The sequence below is a fragment of the Scyliorhinus torazame genome, chromosome 4 (assembly GCF_047496885.1).
Source record: "Scyliorhinus torazame isolate Kashiwa2021f chromosome 4, sScyTor2.1, whole genome shotgun sequence".
In the NCBI taxonomy this organism is placed as follows: domain Eukaryota; kingdom Metazoa; phylum Chordata; class Chondrichthyes; order Carcharhiniformes; family Scyliorhinidae; genus Scyliorhinus; species Scyliorhinus torazame.
Window position 1 is genome coordinate 270,315,584 of NC_092710.1, and position 22,979 is coordinate 270,338,562.

At 46.7% G+C, this 22,979-nt stretch overlaps 1 protein-coding gene across 2 annotated transcripts in view; it reads right to left on the bottom strand.

Moving 5' to 3' along the window:
- Window positions 1-22,979, bottom strand: part of LOC140410941 (uncharacterized) — a 165,748-nt gene that overhangs the window by 128,521 nt on the left and 14,248 nt on the right. For both annotated transcript variants that reach the window (XM_072499796.1, XM_072499795.1), the window contains exons 2-6: window positions 22,587-22,661; window positions 21,841-21,964; window positions 15,553-15,655; window positions 14,531-14,656; window positions 11,364-11,480 (exon numbers count right to left, since the gene is read on the bottom strand). In XM_072499796.1, coding sequence (XP_072355897.1) covers window positions 11,364-11,480; window positions 14,531-14,656; window positions 15,553-15,655; window positions 21,841-21,964; window positions 22,587-22,661 — 545 coding nt within the window. The remainder of the gene's footprint in view (window positions 1-11,363; window positions 11,481-14,530; window positions 14,657-15,552; window positions 15,656-21,840; window positions 21,965-22,586; window positions 22,662-22,979) is intronic.

A 22,979-nucleotide genomic window follows, 5' to 3' on the forward strand; every position in this document is an offset into this window, starting at 1 on the left:
AATTAATATAGATTCAGAAAATGGCACCGTATCTACATCACCATGAGAATTAGCGATGTGGCACAAATGGCTATGGCCTTTCTCGAGTGCCACATTACTTGCAGTGTCGAATAGAAATTGCATTGCTATCGATCTGCAGGTCACGCATGTGGGAAACTCACTCAGAAATGGTTGTAGCAATTTGCTCAACCATTTGGCCAATTGTGTAGAACCAGTCATAAATAAAGGGACATTACTGTTGTGTGTCTTGGGCAGCCTGTACATACATGAACGTATTGAACCATGAGAAAAAATCTAGGCCCAGCTCCCACTAACAGTTCCGTCGGTTTGCATGAGGAACGTGTCGAGAAGATTACCACGAACCTCCTACCCCTTGCATATTTCCAGTATGTTGATGATAAGTTTGCTCTATTTGAAACTCCAACTGGATGTGAGAATTTCCTCACACACCTTAATGGGCTCCATTCTGCACTTAAATTCACCTTTGAAATTGAATAGTCTAACGAGCTCCCTTTCCTCGACGTGCTAGATGACAATTCGGCTAAAGAGTTCTCTGTTGTCTACTGCAAGCCCCCTTTCACTAGTCAACACATGCGTTGGGATTCCTATAATCCCAAACACTTCACGATTAGCCTGGTCAGCAATCGCGTAAACAGGGCCTTAACCATTTCTTCACTGAGCTCCGAAATAGGACTCATTAACGCTATTCTGCAGGATAATGGCCACCCCAATCCGATAATTCCTTCTTGTGTATCGCAGAGTATAACGTGGAAAGCTAAAAACAAAAACATATTATGTAAATGATGAGAGATTGCAGAGCACTGAGATGCAGAGGGTTCCGGGTGTTCCAGTGCATGAATTGCTCAAGGTTAGTATGCAGGTGCAGCAAGTAATTTGGAAAGTTGATAGAATGTTATTGTTTAGTGTGAGGGGAAATTCATCACAAAAGTGGGGTCATTCTGCTTCAGTTATACAGGGCATTGGTTAGACCACATTTGGAGTACTGGTCTCTTTCATAGAATCATAGAAGCTACAGTGCAGAACTGTAGTGTGTATCTACATCATCTTAAACTGTACAAAATAGCAGCACACAAATTTCTCTGGCCTGGCAGTCAGGCACAGAGGTTTCCATTTCTTTATTTAACAGAATACATAAAGAAAAACGGATGCACTTTAATTCACGTCAAGGGGTTTGGGGGTTTGGTGAAATCCGAAAATAGGGGACCTAAACGTGTATACCGGGTTGCGATAGCGGTAGGCTCTCTTTCGCCACTTCCTGACTCTAAGTGTCAGCACGACATTGCAAATTATCGCCAGTACTAAGAGGGCTTCTACTACATATGATAGTGAGTACCAGGTGATAAACGTATTACACCAGGTCGGGGTATTGTTAGCTCTCGCTGGGCTAGTTATCTCGGGGTTCTGTGTATTGCAGGGGTGGGAATCATTTACGGCCTGTGTGGTAGGGGTCGTGGGGGTAGCATCCGCGCGCAACTGAAGTGATCCCGCTAAGATCCATGTGAACACGAAGGCTGTCTTCATCTTTGTCGGTCTTCTTCTTTGTCTTCCTCTGGGGTTCCTGGGTTTCCGGAGTTCTGTGAACACAAGCATAATTTCTGTTATTATCTTGCTTAAGATCTCGTATGCCTGTCTGTCTGTCCTTTGTTGCCAATTACCCATTATGATTGGTCACCATCTGTAACTCCCTCTTTTTTTTAAAAAACCTGAATATTTGGACTAGGCATCTAAGAAAAACACTGCCGTACTGCGAGCCGTCTCGCAGCCTGTGTGATTTACCATCCCAGTGTTTGAGGATGTAAATAGTATGGGGAAGCAACCTGAGCGTTGCCAAAACCAAACAAAAGAATTTCGAACATAATGAGCCAAAATGGGGTGCGTATGGGCCGCGGCGGGTAAGAAATGGGTGGAGTCCCCGGGTAGGATGGTGATCAATGCCGTATGTGCTCTATCCGAGCGTAACTGACCAGAGGGGGGGTCCTCAGGCAGGGCGGGGATCAATGCCTTTTGTCCACTGCCTGAGCAAATGGCAAGAACGGGTAAGAATGTGGTCGTCGTGGGGGCTTCCTCTCGAATCAGGAGAGTAGCTATGAGTCGTGTTCTGTCGACAAACTAGTTCCTCTGAACTATTGTCTGGGGACAAACTTGTTCCGTTAACAGGCGTTGGGCATCAAAGGAGTGGTGATGTGGGGCCATGAAAACTTTTGGGTTTACGAACAACACTTAACGTTAACACTAACGAACAAACATATAACGAAAATGGTGCAGGTTCCATCAGAAAGGACACCGTATCTCTCCATCGGTTCCTTTTTTCTCCATCATCTGGACACCTCACTGCTCAATAGCGAACAGGGTCGCAAAGGGATTTGTTTGGTGGGAGTCAGACTCTAAGTTATCATCTTCTCCCGGCTGCCAAACTCTTGACTGTAGTAACTGTGCTAAAGCTGCTTGGGGCGAATTGGGGTCCATCTCATCATTCCGGATGAGCCTGAACGAATTGTCTCGGTGCCAGAATCGTGTGTCGAGGTTGGAGCTACGATGCTTCAATCCGTAATCGTCGGGTGGTGGGTCTGGGGCTTTGATATATGTAATCTCGAAGGGGTCAGTGGAATCATGCTCGGATTCGCTGGGAGTTGGGCCTGGTACAGGGGTATAGTCGTAACGTGATGTGCTGTAGCTGTCGTCATTGCCGTCGCTATCACTGTCGCTGTTGGTTGAAGGAAGAGGTGGAGTCGTGCCTCTGGGGGTGGAGTTCAAGTCGTGTCTGAGGGCGGGTTGGACTGGTTGGGGGAGGGTAGGAAAATGTAATCTGTGGGCGGGGCGTGCTCGTCTGCTGCTGCGAGCAGGATGTGGTGTGTGTGGTTATTCTGCGAGCAATAAGCCTTGAGTTGGTTTATGTGAAACCACGCAGACTTACCATTGGGATATGTGATTTTGTATACCGGGGGGCTGACTTTGTTCGAAATGGAGTATGGTACGGAGAATTTAGGGGAAAGGAATGAACTGGGGTTGTAAAGGGAAAGCATCACTTGCTGCCCTACTGCAAACTCAGTGGAGTGTACTGTTTTGTCTAAACAAGCCTTGCTCTGTTTCTTGTGGTCCCAAGTCTCACAGCTGCTGCGAGTTGGGCCGCTTTTATGTTCCGTATCAATTGTATAACCGCATTTTCATGTGTGAGGGCTGTAACTGTGGGGCTGGCCAAATCCAGTCCTAATAAATACTCTGTCCCTTTCATGGGGCGTCCGGTCATGAGGGTGTGGGTGTGTATCCTGTGGACGTGGATACCGTGTTTCTTATAAACATTAAAGCAAATGGGAGAACTGAATCCCAGGTGCTGTTGTTCTGTTGTACCATTTTCCTGAGGGTGGCTTTTAATGTCCTATTCATCCTCTCTATAATACCTCTCGACTGGGGGTGGTACGCGATATGAAACTTTTGTTGAATGCCGAAAATCGTGAGAACGTTTTTCATTACACGTCCTGTGAAATGGGAGCCTTGATCGGACTCTATACTGTGGGGGAGGCCCCATCTTGTAAAGATGTGCTGTGTAAGTATTTTAGCTGTTGTTTTGGCCGTATTAGTTCACGATGGAAATGCTTCCACCCATTTTGTGAAGGTGTCGATGACCACCAACAAATACTTGTAACCATTTCTGCAAGGGGGTAGGGTTCCTATATAGTCTATCTGGAGATTTATCCAGGGTCCATTAACGGGGCGGGTATGACTAAGTTGAGCCTTTTTCGCATATCTGTCCGGATTGTTCTACATAGAGAAGCAATTCTCTATGTCGTGGGTAACATCGGCTTTTAACTCAGGCCACCAGCAGAGCGGTCTGAGGTGGGCTAGGGCGGGTTCAATACCTTGGTGTCCATGATTGTCATGGAACTGACAAATGATCTGGTTCCTGTCCTGGCTGGGAACTATATAAATGCCATCCTTTAAAATCACACCGTCATGTGTGGTTATTGCATTCTTGTATTTATCATACGGGGCCAGGAAGGTATCCTTTACAATTTCCCTGAGTTTCTCGTCCTTTTTCTGTGCCTTTGCCAGATCCTGAATATTGATCTGTGAAACCTGAACTGCGTGTACTGGGGTGCTTTCGGGGGGGGGGGTTTCCAAAAGTAACCATGCCTGGAGCCTGCCTTTGCTGGGGCGTCTGCTTTAACGTTACGGGGGGGGGGGGGGAGCGGTGATGACTGCGAACCTTAATTATTCCATATTTTCTATCCTTCGCTGTATCGAAGATATGGCGGAGTAATAGGGCTGAGGGTAGGGGTTTACCGTCCGCGCAAACAAATCCTCATGTTTCAAATCCTCTTGTTTCCCACAGGGGTAGGAATTCCGTTAAACTATTACATACAAAAAGCTGTCCGAATAGATGTCTGCTGGGGTCGGGAACGAGTCGGGGTGGTCTACAATATAAGCGATTGCTGCCAGCTCTGCTGCCAGCTCTGCTGCCTGCGAGCCGAAGTGTCCTGGCAACTTTAATGCAAGCTCATCTAGGGCGTGTCCCTGCACGTCCTCTACGTATATACCGCAACCGGTAATTCTCTTTCCACTTAACACTGTGGAGGAGCCATCCACATAAATCTTCAGGGGTGCGCACGTGTCTGTGGGCTGGGGTCTCTGGGGTGTACTACCCGTTTTCCTGGGAGGTGTTTTGGGAATAAATGGGCCTGTGTTCTGTTTTGTGGTGATGATCTCACACTCATGAGGGGTTCCTGCATATTGCAAATTATCGGCAAGGAAGCTGCGGGTCTTGGTTCTTTTTACTGTGATGACCCCTCTCTGTAAAAGAAGGGTCCAACGGGCTGCGCGGATTTGGCTGACTGTGCCATCCTTAAGTCGGCTTTCTAACAATAGCTGTGTCGGGGTGTGTTCTGTGAGGATAGTGATGGGGTTGAGTCCTGTTATGTAGGCGAAGTATTATACTGCCCAAAAAACTGCGAGCAGGTGCCTTTCACAGGCAGAAAATCCTTGCTCTTCGGGGTCTAACACGCGTGAGGCGTATGCTACGGAGTGTATTGGTCATGGCGTTCCTGGAGGAGCACGGCCGAAAGGGTTCGGTCAGTGCTTGCAACTTCGATTGCGTGTGGGGAAAGTGGATCTGGGACCTGTAGTGTGGGGGCTGTACGGAGTACTCTTTTTAAAGCATCCACGGCATCCGTATGTTGTGGAAGCCATTCACAAGGTGCCTGCTTGTGGAGAAGTTTGGAAAGGGGCGCTGCTTTAGTGGCGAAACCGTCAATATGGTTTTGGCAGTAGCCAACCAGTCCTAAAAATGACCGGAGGGCTGAGACATTGTGGGGAAGGGGCAATTTGACAATCGAGTCAATTCTCTTTTGCTCAAACTCGCGTTTACCTTGTGTGATCACTGTTCCCAAGTAAATTATTTTCTCTTTCAAAATCTGGGCCTTCTTGGGGTTGACTTTACAACCAATTTCTTTTACGAGTCCTAGGAGTTCGGCGAGAAGTGAAATGTGCTCTCCCTTTGTGTCTGTCTGTAGTAACAAGTCGTCTACATACTCGACCAGACAATCGGGATGGGAGAATTTTGCTAGTCCATTTCCCAGCTGTCGGTGGAAAATGGAGGGAGAGTTGTGGAAGGCACGTCCACGTGTACTGTTGCCTTTGGAATGTAAAGGCGAATTTGTACTGGCACACTTTAGCCAATGGAATGGACCAAAAGCCATTACTAATGTCCAAAACCGAGGAACGGTGTATTTTTTCAACACGCGTCCCGTAATTGGGTCACGGTTAACGGGGTTGTGTAAAGGAAATCTGCATCTCCATCTGCTGCGGCCCTGCGGTGTGTGGTTACAGGGTTCATGGGAGTGTGTTCTGCCTGTTCGGTTGGGGGTTGCGGCGCTTTCCTTTTCTGGGTTTTTTCCTGCGTACATGTCCCATGTACATATCTATGGGCAGTCTCATTCAATTCCTGCCAGTCGGGACTGTTTTCCTGCTCTAACTTGAATCCAAATATGCTTTTAAACCCATTTTGAATGGAAAGCAGAGATTGCAATTCTGCAATTTGCTTCCGGAACTTTGCGTGGTCTACTGAGCTCTGCCTTCGTTCCGTCGTGGAAGTATGGAGTGCTCTAGGGCTGCTTTCAAATCATTGCACTGTTTCTGCAATTTCTCAACTTGTTGCTCGGTCTCTTGTCTTACCAAGACCACACGTTGCATGTCCAGGTAGGCCTTATATTGCGCTTGGAAACTATTCAAATGCGCGAGACAAGACTGGTGTGCCCTCTTGGCATCATCCACCTCTCTGTCCCTTGCTCTTTTAAATCTCTATTCTCCTTCTCTACTTGGCTCACGTCTACCTCACTACTTGTCTCTCTCCTCTATCTCTCTACGGAGCGTCCCAACAACCTCCTCTGTGCCTCGCAATTGTGCCAAACAGGACACGATTGCCATCGGCTTGCGAGCTTTCCCCAAGCTCTTCTTGTGTATCTCTGACAGGTTCTCCCACCAAGTATGTCCTATACTCCCGGGACCTGTTTCACCATTGGTGCAGAATTCACTCCAAAGGGGCCATCCTTTCCCTTTGATATATTTCCTGATCTCATCTTCCCAAACGGACACTGTCCTAATCTACTTGTCGCTGCGACCTCGAATTCCTGGGGGTTCATAAGGCTTCCATTGCCTTCATTGCCATTTTCTCTATCTAGGTTCTCTATTGAATTTGGAACAGGGGGTGATAAAGTGGTGATGTAAACACGGGTACGGCTTATGCTAATTTCCGGCCTACAAAACTCCCGACAGTTTTACGCAGCAAAATCTCTCAGGTTAACCTTATATCCCTGTTAGTACGCATACATTAACACAGTTCCGAATCTCGGAGGCTTGATCAGTACTGTTCTTACGCTTGTGGCTTTTCTGTTTCCAATTGGATTCTCAATTCAAATTTGGGTTCTCTCGGAGTGGTTAGGCCACTTCTAAGTCGAGTCCCGTCAGATGTTGCCAGTGAATGTTGTTAATTTGCTGTTGTCTCTTAATTTGGCTCTATTTAATCACGTTTGCTCAAGAGTCGCCAGGTATCTTTCGACACCGCCACAAGGTTCAAAACCGAATCCTGATCAAAGACTCGATACACCAGTTAGTAAGTTCAAAAGCAATGCTCATTTATTTACACACAGTCAAATCTACTCATGCATAAAACTAACCTAAACTATCACTATTACTAAAAGGCTATACTTAGCTTTGGGTGCCCACTCAGTCAGAGGAACAATGGCCGTTGCTCGGTTCTGAGGCTGCTGGGTTGAGCGGTTTACAGGATAGCAACGAGGAGCGTCTATCTCGTAGCGTGCGTTGACTTGGAACTTACTTGGTCTGGTGTAGCTGCTAGGCAGGTCTCTCCTCGCCAAGCGATTCTCTCTTAGGGAATCATTTTTATACCCAAAAGGGCTTCGCGCGCTTTTGGGCGGGCCTTGAACTTGGCCCCAATTAATTGGGCCGTTTCCCAATTGTCCTTATCGATTTTCCTCCAATAGAGGGGTGGGTTCCCTGGTTGCTGGGCGTATCCTAGGTGGCCGTTGGTTTGCTTTGTTTTAGTCTCCTCTGGCGCCAGGATGTCTGGCTTAGCATTGTTTACCTAAATATTGCCTTTTGTTCCCGGGGATGGCTCATTAGTATGTAGATGGCTTAGCAGTACCGATCCTGTCTGAGAGTCAAGGCTCTAATCAACAGACAGACCTTGCACCCGCTTGCTTTTTTGGTATTGTCCAATTTTCCCTGCATTCTTTGCAAGTGTCCATTTTGTAATCGGGACGTGGCCATCCCAGATGGCTACATTACTCTTTAGGGATGTATGGTTGGGGGTGGTAGGGAGGTTGGAGGCCTTGTGCGGCGTACACCATGCTAGCTGGGTGGGCTAGCTACTGAAGTGGGGGGTGGCAGGTGCGGGTCGGCCGCGGGGGGGGGGAAAAAGGAGAGAATGGAGCTAGTTCTTTGTTTGAGGGTGGGGGGGGGGGGTGGTTGCTGACAAGGTTGTGGTTGGTGTGGCGCAGTTGGAAAAGGATCGATGATGGTGGACAACCGAGGATGGGCCTGGACGGTCGCGTGAAGCAGGCCGGGGGCTGGCTCAAACAGGAATATATGGCTAATTGGCAGGGGAGGGGGCGCGGGGAGCCCCCTGATTAGGTTGGTCATGAGAAACGTGAGAGGGTTGAATGGGCCAGTCAAACGATCGCGTGTGTTTGTGCACCTGAGGAGTCTGAAGGCGGTCTTGGCCTTTTTGCACAAGATGCACTTAAAGGAGACCAGACGAGGTTGGGGAGGCAGTGGCCTAGTGGTATCGTCACTGGACTAGTAATCCAGAGACCCAGGGTCATGCTCGGTGGTCCCAGGTTGGAATCCCAGCATGGCAGATGGTAAATCAGAATTCAATTTTAAAAAGCTGGAATGAAAAAGTATAATGATGACCATGAAACCATTGCTGATCGTCGTAAAAATCCATCTGGTTCAGGCAGGGATTGAGTGATTTAGCAACCTGTTCACCCGGGGCAAATCTGCAAAGTTAGAGGACCTGGAGGAAGAGTATGGGCTGCCCAGAGGGAATGGTTTTAGGTTCCTGCAGGTCCGAGACTTTGTGAGGAGAGAGGTGCCATCCTTTCCTGGCATTACAAGACAAGGTGCTGTCAAGGGACGTGATGGGGAGGGAAAGGTGTCCGATGTCTATAAGGAGTTGATGGAGTGGGAGGGATCCCTGGTGGGGCAGAGAAAGTGAAAGTGTGAGGAGGAGCTGGGAGGGGATGTGGGGGCCGAGGAGAGGGCAGAGACCCTGCAGAGGGTTAATGGGTCCTCGTCATGTGTGAGGCTAAGCTTCATCCAGTTTAAAGTAATACATAGAGCGCATATGATGGCAGCAAGGATGGGGAGATTCTTTTAGGGGGTAGAGGATAGGTGTGGGCAGTGTGCCGAGAGGCCCGCCAATCACGTCCACATGTTCTTGGCGTGTTCAAGGTTGAAGGGTTTCTGGAAGAGGTTCGCGGACGTAATGTCCGAGGTGCTGGGGCCAGAGCTGGTCCCGTGTCCAGAGATAGCAATATTCGGGCTGTCGGAAGACCGGGGAGGCGAGGGAGGCCAATGGTTTGGCCTTTGCCTCCCTGATCGCCCGGAGACAGATTCTGCTTGGTGGATGGACTCGGAGTCGCCAAAAGAGGGGATGTGGGTGAGCAACCTGGCGGAATTCCTGAGGCTGGAAACGGTCAAGTTAGTCTTGAGAGGGTCAGCGGATGTGTTCACTCGAAGGTGGAAGCAGTTCATTGATTTCTTTAAGGAGGTTTGAAGGGTCACCGGGGGCGGGGGGGATATGAGAAAGGGGTGGTATTAGGGGAGCGGGGGTAAGTGGGTGTTGGTGGTTTACAATATTGTGTGGTTGTTCTTCTGCTTTTGTTTGATATGAAAATGCCTTGAATAAAATAAAATAATAATAATTGAAGCCAAATGTCCATATACAGGAATCAGCATTCTTACAGGGAATTTAGTCGTTCCAATTCTGCTTTGTTGTAAATAACAGGGTGGCACATGACCTTGATACAAACATCGCCACAGCACACTGGGTTCTAACAACATCAACTTTGTACAACGCTTCTTGCTACACAGAAACAAATTGTGCCCTAATCACCACTCAATGTCCTGCTGCAACTCTATTTCCTCTCCCTCCCACACAAACACACGCAATGCTTTCAGCAAATATGGGATGAAGTAGTGATCGAAGCAACAAGCCATTAGAGATTTGAGCTCATTGCCATTGCAGAAAGTGAAGTAAAGGAAATTAAGGTGGGAATTCTTTCCGTATTATTATGAAGCAGTTTGCTTCAGCTTTTCAAAAACAAAAACTTCTCTTTTTCCAAATGTTTTTTCCTGAAACAGACTCAGAAGCCCGTGTTTGCGTGGGCTTCGCCCCCACAACCCAAAGATGTGCAGGGTAGGTTGGTTGGCCATGCTAAATTGCCCCTTAATTGGTAAAAATTAATTGGGTACACAAAATTTATTTTTAAAAATTGACTCAGAAGCGGCAAATTTCCAACTTCATACTGGAATTCTCATCCACTGGCAACTCACAAAAGAAATTCCACGCTGATTTTAATTGGGCGGGAGTTGGCCATTCAGCCCCTCAAGTCTGTATCATCAATTACATCATTTTTTTCCAATTAAGGGGCAATTTAGCATGGCCAATCCACCTATCCTGCACATCATTTTGTGGGGGAGGGGGTTGTGGGGGTGAGACCCACGCAGACACGGGGATAATGTGCAAACTCCACACGGACAGTGACCCCGGGCCAGGATCGAACCCGGGTCCTTGGCGTCGTGAGGCAGCAGAGCTAACCACTATGCCACCCTATCGATTAGATCTACACAGCAACTGCATTTGCCGCCTAAGATCCATCTTCTTGATGCCCTTCTTTTTTGTTAGAAGGACTACTGACCCATGGCTCATACCATGGTTTTTACTACAGGGCGGGGAGAGGAGGCAGGCCTTGTTGTAATATGCCTTAGAGGGACTGAACGTTTCATCACGAGAAAGAAAGTGCATCATGTGGTCCAGCCTCACTTCCACTTCTGCTTGGTACCATTAGGTAGGGTGGAAGAGGGTTTCAGGTGAGCTGAGGCAGGACAGAGAAGAGAAATATTACAGAAGTGGAGGCAGACAGACTTGGTGATATGTGGTGGGAAGTTCAAATATGACACAAAGGTTGCAAATGGCCTGATTTGCTCTCATACATATACCTGGGAGAAGGACGGAGTTGGTGTCTGGGAGGGCGGAGATAGTGGCGGTGAGCGAAGAGCATGACTTTTTCTTCCCAATATTTATTTAGAGGACGTTTTTCTCAACCAGTACTGGATGTTGGACAGTCAGGGACAATGGAGAAGTCAAACATCGAAGTGATGAGATAGAGAAAGGTATCAGCAGTGTACATGTGGAACCATTTGAACATTACAAAGTCTATGGGAATAAAAATATTGCCAATGCTTGTGGAATAGAAATTCCACAACTAACAGTTACCATAACAAGCTAGCTCATTGGGTATTCACCCGTAATGATCGCTAACTTCAATCCGATGAAAGAAGTATTTTATTAAAATGATAAATATGGACATTCCCAATACATAATGTGAGGCATTTAACTGAGACACATGACAGTATTTACATCACAGAAATAGGCCATTCACCCCAACAGTTACATGCTGGTATTTATCCTTCTCCCACGCTTCTTCGTTAAACTCATCAATTTATCTTTCAAAAGGTATCTCTCAAGAATGAAACTGCACAGATTATCACATTGAAGAATGAACCAGTTAGCTGGGATAAAAGCTCTCAAATGGGAATCCTACCTTCCTGAAGTGGACCCATGCTTCATGTTGATAAATCAAATATCCACCGAGGTCAGAGGTCAACTGACTTCGATCAATGTAGTTGTACAACTCAAAAACTTCATTAAGAAGCACGCACTAACATTGGAGAGGGGAAAAAAAAAGTGTTCATTCCATCAGATACTTCATTTGACAAAAGTTGAACTTCAATAGTAAGAAAAAGGAATTGATTGCATTTTCAATTTTACATGGAAAGCAAAAATTCACTTGATCTGCAGAACATTTCCAGCCATGATCAAAATTCGCAATATTATTGATCTTAATATTTGGAGGACTTAAAACTAGTTTTGCACCTAAATTTAAATTTGGTTAAAAAATTTACTTATGAACATGGAATTGGCCGCCTCCAACCCAACCAATCCCAATCTCAGCCGTGTTACTGTGATGTAGTTGGAGCGGAGAATGTGCAATGACATGGACTGAGTGAGCAGAGGGCAACAGAAGAGTGAGAGAGCTAGAACAAGAGAGGCGTATGGAAGCTGGTGAGAATTACCGGTGTTTTGCCAGTGATGAGCTGAAGGAAATTGGTGCATTTCCACCATCCAGGAATTGGATATCTCTGGGACTATGTATGGCAATAACCTTTGGGCTGGAATCATGGTGGCTAAAGCCACTTAATTGTGGGAGAACCCCCCCCCCACTCCTCCCCATTTCTCTCTCTCTCCCCTCCCCAGCATCTCCACGCTCCCCCCCCCCCCCCCCCCCCAACCCCCGGTCTCTCTCTCCCCCCCCATCCCCGTGTCAATATCCGGTGGCTGGAAAACCTCTAGTGAGTCAGAGGGCAGAAGGGACTGACATGGGATTGCTGGCTTTGTCGGAATTCAATGAGGCTCACTGTGAGGCCATCATAATTTATCTTCTTCAGGGAGATGGTGGCTCAGTGGTATTGTCACTGGACTAGTGATCCAGTGATCCAAGGTAACACTCTGGGGACCCAGATTGGAATCCCACCACAGTAGACGGTGCAATTTGAATTTAATAAAAGCCTGGAATTAAAAATATAATGATGACCATGAAACCATGGTCGATTGTTGTAAAGACCCATCTGGTTCACTAATGTCCTTTAGGGAAGGAAATCTGCCAACCTTACCTGGTCTGGCCTGCATGTGACTCTAGATCCACAGCAACGTGGGTGACTTTTAAATGTCCTCTGAAAACGGTCGAGCAATCCACCCAGTTCAAGGGCAATTAGGGATGGGATACAATGCTGGCCTAGCCAGCGATACCCATATCCCATGAATGAATTTTTAAAAATGTCACTGGATTAGTAACCCAGAGACCCAGGCTAATGCTGTGGGGAAATGGGTTCAAATCCAACCATGGCAGCTGGTGGAATTTAAATGCAGCTAATAAACCTGGAATATAAAGCTGGCATCAGTAATGATGACCATGAACCATTGTTGGTTGCTGTAAAAACCCATCTGGTTCACTAATGTCCTTTAGGGAAGGAACTCTGCCGGCCATACCTGGTCTGGGCTGCACATGACTCCAGGTCCGCAGCAACGTGATTGACCCTGAACTGCCCTCTGAAATGGCCCAGCAAACCTTTTGGGTCAAAGGGAAATCAGGGATAAGGTAAGCAGCAAACACTGGTCTCATCAGTGACACCCAGGCCGCCGATCAAAACCTATTGAGAGGGATGAACCCAGCATTGGACAGATGAGGTACCCTTGCCTTCAACTACCTGACCACAACCCATCCTCACCCTGCCTTCACTCACCTGTGGTCTGAGGTCCCCATGATCCTGAGCCTCGGGTGGGTTCAGTGTTGCAGCAATCACTGCCCCTGTGGCTGTAATGACCAGCTCTTGGTGGGTGGGACTTCTGCCCCAAGTAAATACCTGAAGGGCACTTGATTCCATTAGTCCATCCCCCCCCCCAGACTGACAGGGGCTCTCCACCGGTTCTTTGGTCAAGAGGGTTAGACCCCGGTTGGCCTGACAAAATCAGTGCACAAGGAGGCCATTTAGCCCATCGAGTCTGCACCGAACCTCCGAAACAGTACTGTAGTACTAGAACTCCACCTCACCTTTGGACACACTGAAGGGGCAATTTAGCATGGCCAATCCACCTAACCTGCACATCTTTGGACTGTGGGAGAAAACCGGAGCACCCAAGGAAACCTACGCAGGCACGGGGAGAACATGCAAACTCCCCACAGACAGTTACCCAAGGTCGGAATTGAACCCGGATCCCTGGTGCTGTGAGGCAGCAGTGCTAACCACTGTGCCACCTTGCCGCCCACAAAAAAAAGTAATTGTGCAGGAATGGGGCAGGAGGAAGGGTAAGAACATAGTAGCTGCATGGAGAGAGATAGAAATCGAGATTAGTGCCATACTGATGGATCACTGGGGGAAGCAATCGACTGTGACAAAGGTGGCAAGAAGGCCATGGAGGGAAATTGACCAAGGGTAACCTTGGTTTTGTGGGAAGATACAATATCAGAATGTAAGACTGGGAGGAGGAAGTGCTGGGAGAGATGTACTTTGCAACATTCTTCCTATTTATGCAACAGGGGTCAGTTGGAGAGACAGTGATGACTTGATGGTAGGTGCAGCCTTTGAAGGTAGGCCATTCTAACTCAGGGGAAAATGATTTGTCAGTTTTGAAAAAGTAGAGACTTCAGAAAAGGATGACTGAAAGTCCTGGGAGCACAGACGAGGAACCTGGAGAGATAATGTGGTTATGGAAGATGTGAGTCGGATGGGACCTGGGAGAACTGGTGAAGAAAGTGAGGGAAGAATAGGTGCGATGCCAGATGATAACGATGGAGAACTTGCTGTCAGGTGGATCCCCTTGATATCAGGGATGAAACAGGATACAGGTTCAACACATTTGATGTCAGAGGTAAGGATGGAACTGGAGGAGGCCGTCTGTAATTGGGAAAATAAGCTTTCTTTCTGTTATTCTCCAGAAAGCAAAAGCAGGAGAAATGCCCAGAATAATCCAGTCAATCAGTATCCACACAAAGTTATGGTTATGCACAGGTATACTTCAGAATCCAAATCCAATTTACCCACTGAAAAATTGATTTGGCAGATAATAGTTAAAGAGAAAATAGAAGTTGATTGCATTTTAAGAAATTGCATTCTTCAAAATATCAGTAAAATAAAGGTTTTACTTCTATACCTTGAATGGCGGCTCAGAAACCAGCTTACTATGGCTTAGGCCCAAAGACTTCAAAATGCATTTTCTGATTCCTTTTGTCTGTGGCTGTAGAGCATAAAAAGTGTTGACTATTCTTCCAAACTGGTGCTAGGTGGAAACAAAAAAAAGAGAAATTAGGATGCAAACCACAAATTCAATTTTTTCCACATCATACTTTGTAAATCTCACGAGTATTCTCCATTGAGGTATTGTGGCACAAGGAGTAATGCCCCTACCTCTGAGCTGGGAGCTCGAGGGTCAAGTCCCAACCCGGGATTTGATGGTCAAGAAAGGAGTGGTCATAATGTGGTCTAAAAGCTGTCTGCAAATCTTTGCAACACTCAACAACGGTGGGCAGTAAGGGGCGGCATGTGGCACTGGGACTGCGGCGCTGAGGACCCGGGTTCGAATGCCGGCCTTCGGTCACTGTCCGTGTGGAGTTTGCACATTCTCCCCATGTCTGCGTGGGTTTCACTCCCACAACCAAAGGTGTGCAGGTTAGGTGGATTGGCCACGCTAAATTGCCCCTTAATTGTAAAAAAAAAATAATTGGGTACTCTAAATTTATAACAAGAAAAACAATAGTGGTAAGTAAAAGCGGAATGAAAAGAAAGCTGGAGCCTCAACCATCATCGTCCAAGTAGCCCCAGACTACACCATACGTAGAAAGGTGCATGTTGCCACAGCAACCGGAAACCCCGAGTGAACTGTTAATACATCACCATAAGTACTCCCGCTCCTTCGAGAATCTACCAGGTAGTAAACAATGTGAATCTGCTCAGTGCAACTAGTTATCAGTAAACAATTGGAACTAGCTTGACTGGCTCCATTCTCATTAGGATGGGGTGGTGATTGAGGCTCCCTCTACAAATTGTAAGGGGATGCTCATGATTTCTTTTTCCACCTCTCTAAAACCAAAAAAAATAAACAACTGAACTCAGTGGAACTGGAATTCAGACAACTACTGATAAACACACAAAATTATTACACCGGACAGTATTTACCTGGATTTTCAGCAAACTGCTTATAATGGTGGAGGCAACATCTAACCTGGCAGATCGGAGATCAGTTACAATGGATACCAGACTATTTCTGGTTTGCGATTCACTATTAAAACAAAAAAGAAAACAAGTTTTATTTAAACACAATGGACGGGATTCCCCAGCCGTGTGCCGTTCGCTAGCAGTGGGATTCTTCTTCCTGCCGCCTGTCAATGGGATTTCCTGTTGCAACCACCCCACTGATGGAACGGAGGAACGGTGCCGGCGGGAAAAATGAATCGCAGTAACTGGAGAATTCCGGGCAATATTGCATTAATTTACTCAATCGTTGAATGAGTTTGCCCCAAAATAAATTATTCCATTGTTACTTTGTTAAATGATGAAACAGGATTTTAAGTTTGTATGAAAATTTCAAAGCTTCACCTTCCCTGGTTATCCAACCAAGAGAGCAGTGAGGAAGCTGACTCCTAACCCCAGTCAATGTGACAGTGGGACCTGCTCCTAATCCCACCAACTTGGAGCACGACCACCAATGTGCGCGTGGTGTGTCGGCCCCTTCGAACAACGATCGCATCAATCCTCCACCCCATCGAAACACCCGCTCATTCCAACCTTCGTGAGGTGCGCTTGAAACACTACTTCTAGCAGAATGAGACTTAGCCTCGCACAGGACGAGGTCACGTTCACCCTCCTCAGTGCCTCGATCCAAACCTCCCCCCTCCAAATTTGGCCCCAGCTCTTCTGCCCTCTTTGCCTTCACTCCCTCAACCAAGCCCATCTCGTCCCCCATTATCTGCCCGACGTACTGGCCACCTCCGACCAGGAGCAGAATAAAATCCGCTTGAGCAAGGTAGAAGGCTGCTTTACAAGGAAGGCTGGAAAATGTCTTTTGACCCAATTATGCACCTGGAGATACCTGAACCCATCAGTGTCTGTAAGCCCATATTTCTTTCAGCTCCTTCAGGCTAGCGAACGGACTTTCTAAATATAAATCTCCCACCTTCTCCAACCCCTTCTCCTTCTACTCCCTAAACCTCACATCCAGCCGAGCAGATGCAAATAATTGGTTTGCACAGAGGGACGCTAGTCTTGACACAGCCTTCTAATTGAAATGTTGAAGGAGCTGTCTCCAAATTATTAACGTGGCCACTACCAATGGGTTAGTCGAGTGTTTCTTCGGCACTACCAGGAGTTGAGCCGTTACCAACGCCCCCAAGCTTGCCACCCTCACAGACTCCGCTTCCATCCGGACTCACAGTTCTCCAGAGTCCCCACACCACTCCAGCATCTTTTTAGCATTAGCCACACAATAGCACTATTGATAGTTTGGCAAGGCCAAGCCCCCTGCTGGTCTCTCCCATTGAACCACCACCCTCTTGATGCTTGGGCCCCGACCCGCCCAAATAAACCGAGTCACAAGCCAGTCAATCTATCAGAGAATTGCCTTGGGCAGGAACACCGGGAGGCACTGGAATAAAAATAAAAATCTCAGCAAGGTATTCATCTCAACCGATTGGGGAGACCATCCCATCTTTGCAGATTCGCCTTGATCTTCCCCACCAGATGTGTGTAGTTCAACCCCCGGAGTGTCCCCCATTCCCTTGCAATCTAGACACCTAGATACCGAAAATGTGTTCCTGGTAACCGGAACGGTAACGCCCTAAGCCTCCTTCTCCACCCCGGTGCCCCAACCACAAAGAACTCCAAAAAGAACATAGATAGATAGGTTCTTGATTAATAAGAGGATCATGGGTTATGGGGAGAAGGTAGGAGAATGGGGATGAGAAAAAGATCAGCCATGATTGAATGGCAGAGCAGATGCGATGGGCCGAGTGGCCTAATTCTGCTCCTATGTTTTCGTTAGAGAGAAGAAGGTTAAGAGGTGACTTAATTGAGGCATACAAGATGATCAGAGGATTGGATAGGGTGGACAGCGAGAGCCTTTTTCCTTGGATGGTGATGTCTAGCATGAGGGGACATAGCTTTAAATTGAGGGGAGATAGATATAGGACAGATGTCAGAGGTAGGTTCTTTACTCAGAGAGTAGTAAGGGTGTGGAATGCCCTGCCTGCAACAGTAGTGGACTCGCCAACACTAAGGGCATTCAAATGGTCATTGGATAGACATATGGACAATAAGGGAATAATGTAGATGGGCTTTAGAGTGGTTTCACAGGTCGGCGTAACATCGAGGGCCGAAGGGCCTGTACTGCGCTGTAATGTTCTATGTTCTATGTCTGATGGTCTATTATGGTCTCATGGTGTCTTCCACTTTGAAGACTGATGCAAAGTACCTATTCCATTCCTCTGTCATTTCTTTCTTTACTTTATTACTTCTCCAGAATTATTTTCCAGTGGTCCAATGTCTATTTTTGCCTCTCTTACCTTTTATATATCGAAAAAAAATTTGCAATCTTCTTTTATATTACTAACTTGCACTCATATTTCATCTTCTCCCCTTATTGCTTTTTTAGTTGTCCTCTGCTTGCTTTTAAAGGCTTCCCAATGCTCTGGTCAACGGGACAGTGAGATCTGCTCCTAACCCCAGTCAATGCTGTATTATTAGTGATTATTAAAGACTACGAATCAATGGTGGAGGTGCATTCTCCACGGAGTTACAACCAATTAATCACAAATACAATTAATTAAATCCTACTTATAAAAAAATCAATTCAGGATACAAACCCCACACTAATTATTCCCATTACATTTTTTAAAAATGTATTTTATTACAAACATATATCAAAGCAGGTTACAGCAAATAAACACCCCGGGAAACATACTTCCCAACAATCAACTATACAGTCTGTACAGACTCCCCCCCCCCCCCGAGCAAAATTCATCGCCGTGCTATCAGAGAGGCGAAGGCCATGACATCGGCCTTCCTCCTCTCCATGAGCTCCGGCTTCTCTGAAACCCCAAATATCGCCACCAAAGGGTCCGGGTCCACCTACTCCTCCAGTACCCTGGCTAAGGCCACGAATACTCCCTCCCAGAATCTTGCCAATTTTTCACAACTGCAAAACATGTGCGTGTGATTCGCTGGCCCCTGCCACACCTCTCACACTCATCTGCTACCCCCTGAAAGAACCCACTCATTCTCGCTCGAGTCATATGCACCCTGTGCACCACCTTAAACTGTATCAGGCTCATCCTTGCACAAGAGGAGGTCCCATTTACTCTTCGCAGTGCCTCATACTCCCCAATGGATCTTCCCTCCCAACTCCACCCCATTTCTACTTGATCTTCACCACCCGCTCACCTCCCTGCTCCCCCAGCCACTTGTATATAACCCCAATTCTTCCCTCCCCTTCTATATCCGGAAGCTGCAGTCCCGCCAGCAGGGTGTACCCCGGTAACCTAGGGAACCCCCTCCAGACTTTTCGCGCAAAGGCCCTAACCTACAGATACCTGACCTAACTCCCCCTCGGCAGCTCTACCCTCTCCCTTAGCTCCTCCAGACTGGTGAACCTTTCATCCAAATACAGATCCCTCACCTTGACCAGCCCTACTTCCCTCCACCTCCTGTATGCACTATCCACCCCCCTCCCCAAACTCCAGATTCTCGCACAACGGCGTTAGCACCGACATCCCCTCCACCCTAAAATGCCTCCTCAGCTGATTCCATATCTTCACCATGGACTGCACCACTGGGCTCCTTGAATACCTACTCGGAGCCATTGGCAATGCTGCCATCACCATAGCCTTCAAACTAGACCCCTTACAAGATTCCTCCTCCATCCTAACCCACTCTACCCCTTCTCCTTCCCATCACCGCCGCATCTTGCCCACATTCGCCGCCCAATAATAATGAAGCAAGTTCATTGTTCCCATTTCTGTTCAGGTCAGTGGATGTAAGAACAATCCTGTCACAGGAGAAATGTTGCTAATATGCTGCAAGGACTCTGAAGAAGAAAAAGAGATGCAGGGAGTGGCAAAATGCATTTAAGGATGAACACTTGAAGTTATGTATGATACCCTTTGTAAAATACATTAATCCCAAAATTTGGCAAACGTGATGTGTGCTGAGAGGGCTCCCACCCTCTTTGACGCCTGGGTACAACAGAGACCATAATCCACAGTACTCCCCTGCCATTCCCACTGGTTTCCCCAAAGCCCCTACTACTCTCCCGACAGCAGCCACCCAATCCTCCACCCTGGCCTGCCACACTGGCCTCAGCGAAACATTCCCATTCACCTTGTTAACCAGTTCAAGTGACGCATGTCATTGCAGACTGGCTGCAGTCCCAACAGTGGCCACTGCTTCCTCGGACTCCCTGCTTGGAAGCAAGACGTCCTCCCAGATGGGGGGCTTCATCATCACTTTGTGCCAATTAACGGCCCAACAGCCATAAAATCAACACGCAGCCTCCCCGCCACACTATGGCAGGTTTGACCCCAGCTTTTCTGCCAGGAGTGGGGCCACCACCTCTAATATCTTCATTTTCGCAGCATATTCATTAATTTAATCATTAGCTAATTATTTTACAAGTCTGTTTCAAGTTTTCATTGCTCGGTGAGGGAGATATTTGCCTACCACTCTTATTCTGTCTTCAAGTCGCCTGTAATAATAATAATCTTTATTGTCACAAGTAGGCTTACATTAACACTGCAATGAAGTTACTGTGAAAAGCCCCTAGTCGCCACATTCCGTCGCCTGTTCGGGTACACAGAGGGTAAATTCAGAATGTCCAATTTACCTAACAGCATGTCCTTTGGGACTTGCGGGAGGAAACCGCAACACTCGGAAGAAACCCACAGATACGGGGAGAACGTGCAGACTCCGCACAGGACAGTGACCCAAGCCGGGAATCGAACTTGGGAACCCTGGCACTGTGAGGCAACAATGCTAAGTCCTGCTCCTACAGCCCAGGTTTCATATTATGATTGGACCCGGTTTATCTATTGCTCCAGAATTTTAACATTTTTTCGGACTAAAACAAATTCATTTTGGTGAAATGTAACTCCTGATTTAACTAAAGCCCCTAAATCATTGCTCGCCAAAGCAATTCTTTCTTCTCCCCATCCCAATTTTATCCCATGTTCCTCTTTTGAAGACACACCATTGAGGCTGATAAATCTCCAATGTCATAACAAGGGTGAGTATCCCTTAATCAACCCATTTCAGATCAGAGACTGAACTGGGGACTTCCATCGTTTGGTAGTTCACACTCAGGCACTGAATTTGACCATGAAGCTACATTAAAGCATTTTTTTGGAGAAAGTATGCACAAAATATTCCAAATCTGTTCCATTAAGTCTATGCAAGGTTAAAATAGCATTGTTCCTTCAATTCTACCATTGGGCAGCACAGTAGCATAGTGGTTAGCACAACTGCTTCACAGCTCCAGGGTCCCAGGTTCGATTCCCGGGTCACTGTCTGTGCGGAGTCGACGCATTCTCCCAGTGTGTGCGTGGGTTTCCTCCGGGTGCTCCGGTTTCCTCCCACAGTCCAAAGATGTGCAGGTTAGGTGGATTGGCCATGATAAATTGCCCTTAGTGTCCAAAATTGCCCTTAGTGTTGCGTGCGCTTACTGGGTTACTGGGATAGGGTGGAGGGGTGTGCTTGGGTAGGGTGCTCTTTCCAAGAGCTGGTGCAGACTCGATGGGCCGAATGGTCTCCTTCTGCTCTGTAAATTCTATACCAGGTCAAACGGATGGCTAGTAGCCATGAATTATCACTGGTGAGCTTTCTATGTGGACGATGTTATCCATGCGTTGTGTGTAGAAAAATCATAAAACATATTGTGGTTCCACAGTTTTGTTACACACTGGCCAAACCTTCCCCCTCATATCTACAACAAAAAAAATACCATCTTGCTGGAAAATGGTCCCTTTGTCCCCACCGAATTTGAAACAGCAGCACAACACCAGATCATTCCTGAATTAAGTTCATTAGAAATACCAGAAGATGCCTTTCAGCACCTTGCCAGACCTCAGAATCCCAACATCATCTTAATATATGAAACTTCACACCAGTCATCAGAACCCTTGACAGAGCCAAGTTCAGATATGACTGTAGTGATTGATGCAATACTTGTTAAACAAAAAATGCATTTTGGAAAGGTCTCTCAGCTGCTGAAGGAACTGCTACCCTTTTACACCTCTATTTCAAGGTTCGCCCAACCCCTGGGACATAGTTTGCTGAGAGACTCCACCAGATTACAAATTCCAATGGGCTTCATTCCGCCCATCCAAAATAGTACATTTCACTGCTCAAAATGGTTGACTGTTAAGTTATTACAAGAAATAAAAAGGATACAATAAAACAGAAGATTTCACCTGAACTGACCTAAGACGATGGAGAAAATACTTGAGAAGTTCAACAAGGTCATCATGCTTTAGATCAGATATCAGCTTACTATGTTGTGCACTGGGGAATATGACAAGGGGAGATCCCTGATGATCAAAACTGCCTGCCAAGGAGATCATTGAAAAAGATAGGGTAAACAAGATGTAGTCAAGCATGGAGATCATTAAAATGATATAAATACTGTATGTACAAAGATAGACACAACGCTTCCAATATTTACTGAAGTGATTGTGGCACTTCAGACAGCAGCTTCACCAGATTTGATGTTCAGCTGATCATGAGACCAGCACCGATTGTTAATGCACCAAAACTCACTACCACAGAACAGGGACAGACCCAAATTCCTGATCGGAGCTACAAACAGTGGAAGGTCACAGGTCAAGACTCCAGTTTCTCTCTGCAAGGCAGCAAAGAAGATCCGATCTTGCCTTAGTGGCACATCCTCGGGGTCAGCAAAAGATGGTATTACTCAAAGCAGCCCAGGAGCAACTGAGTCGGCTATTAAACCAATAACCTAACATCATGGCAGCTTCCCCTAAAATTAGCAACGTACATTTCACATGTACACCTTTACATGCAGCACAGAGTTGAAACAAAAAAGTATAAAGTTGAATAACTTTCAACAAATCAAATGTACAAAAATGCCCGAGTGCATCTTTCAAGCAAAACTGCTCTAATAAATTATAAAAATACGCAAAGAGGAAAGAAAATCAACCGTGTCTCACCTGGGATGATTGCAGCACCAGAATACAAAACTCGATCTTCAGGCAAGTCTGGAGGAGACCAGAATTTTTGAAAACCTAAACAGAAACAAATGCATAGAGTGGTAATAGCACAGAGGAACATCATTCAGCACATCAGGTCCACATCAGCTTTCAGTAAAACAACTTAGTCAATCCATTCCTGCCTTTTTATCACTTTAGTCCTGTAAGTTTATATCATTCCAGTGCCCATGCAATTTCCTTTTGAAATCATTTGTTGTCTCTGCTCTCACCACCCTTGGAGCCATCATGTTCCAAGTCATCATCACTCACTGCAGAAAAATAATTAATCCTTATGCTCTCCTGATATCTTCATCCTTAACCCTAGTCATAACTGTCATAAAGGTCTACAGCACA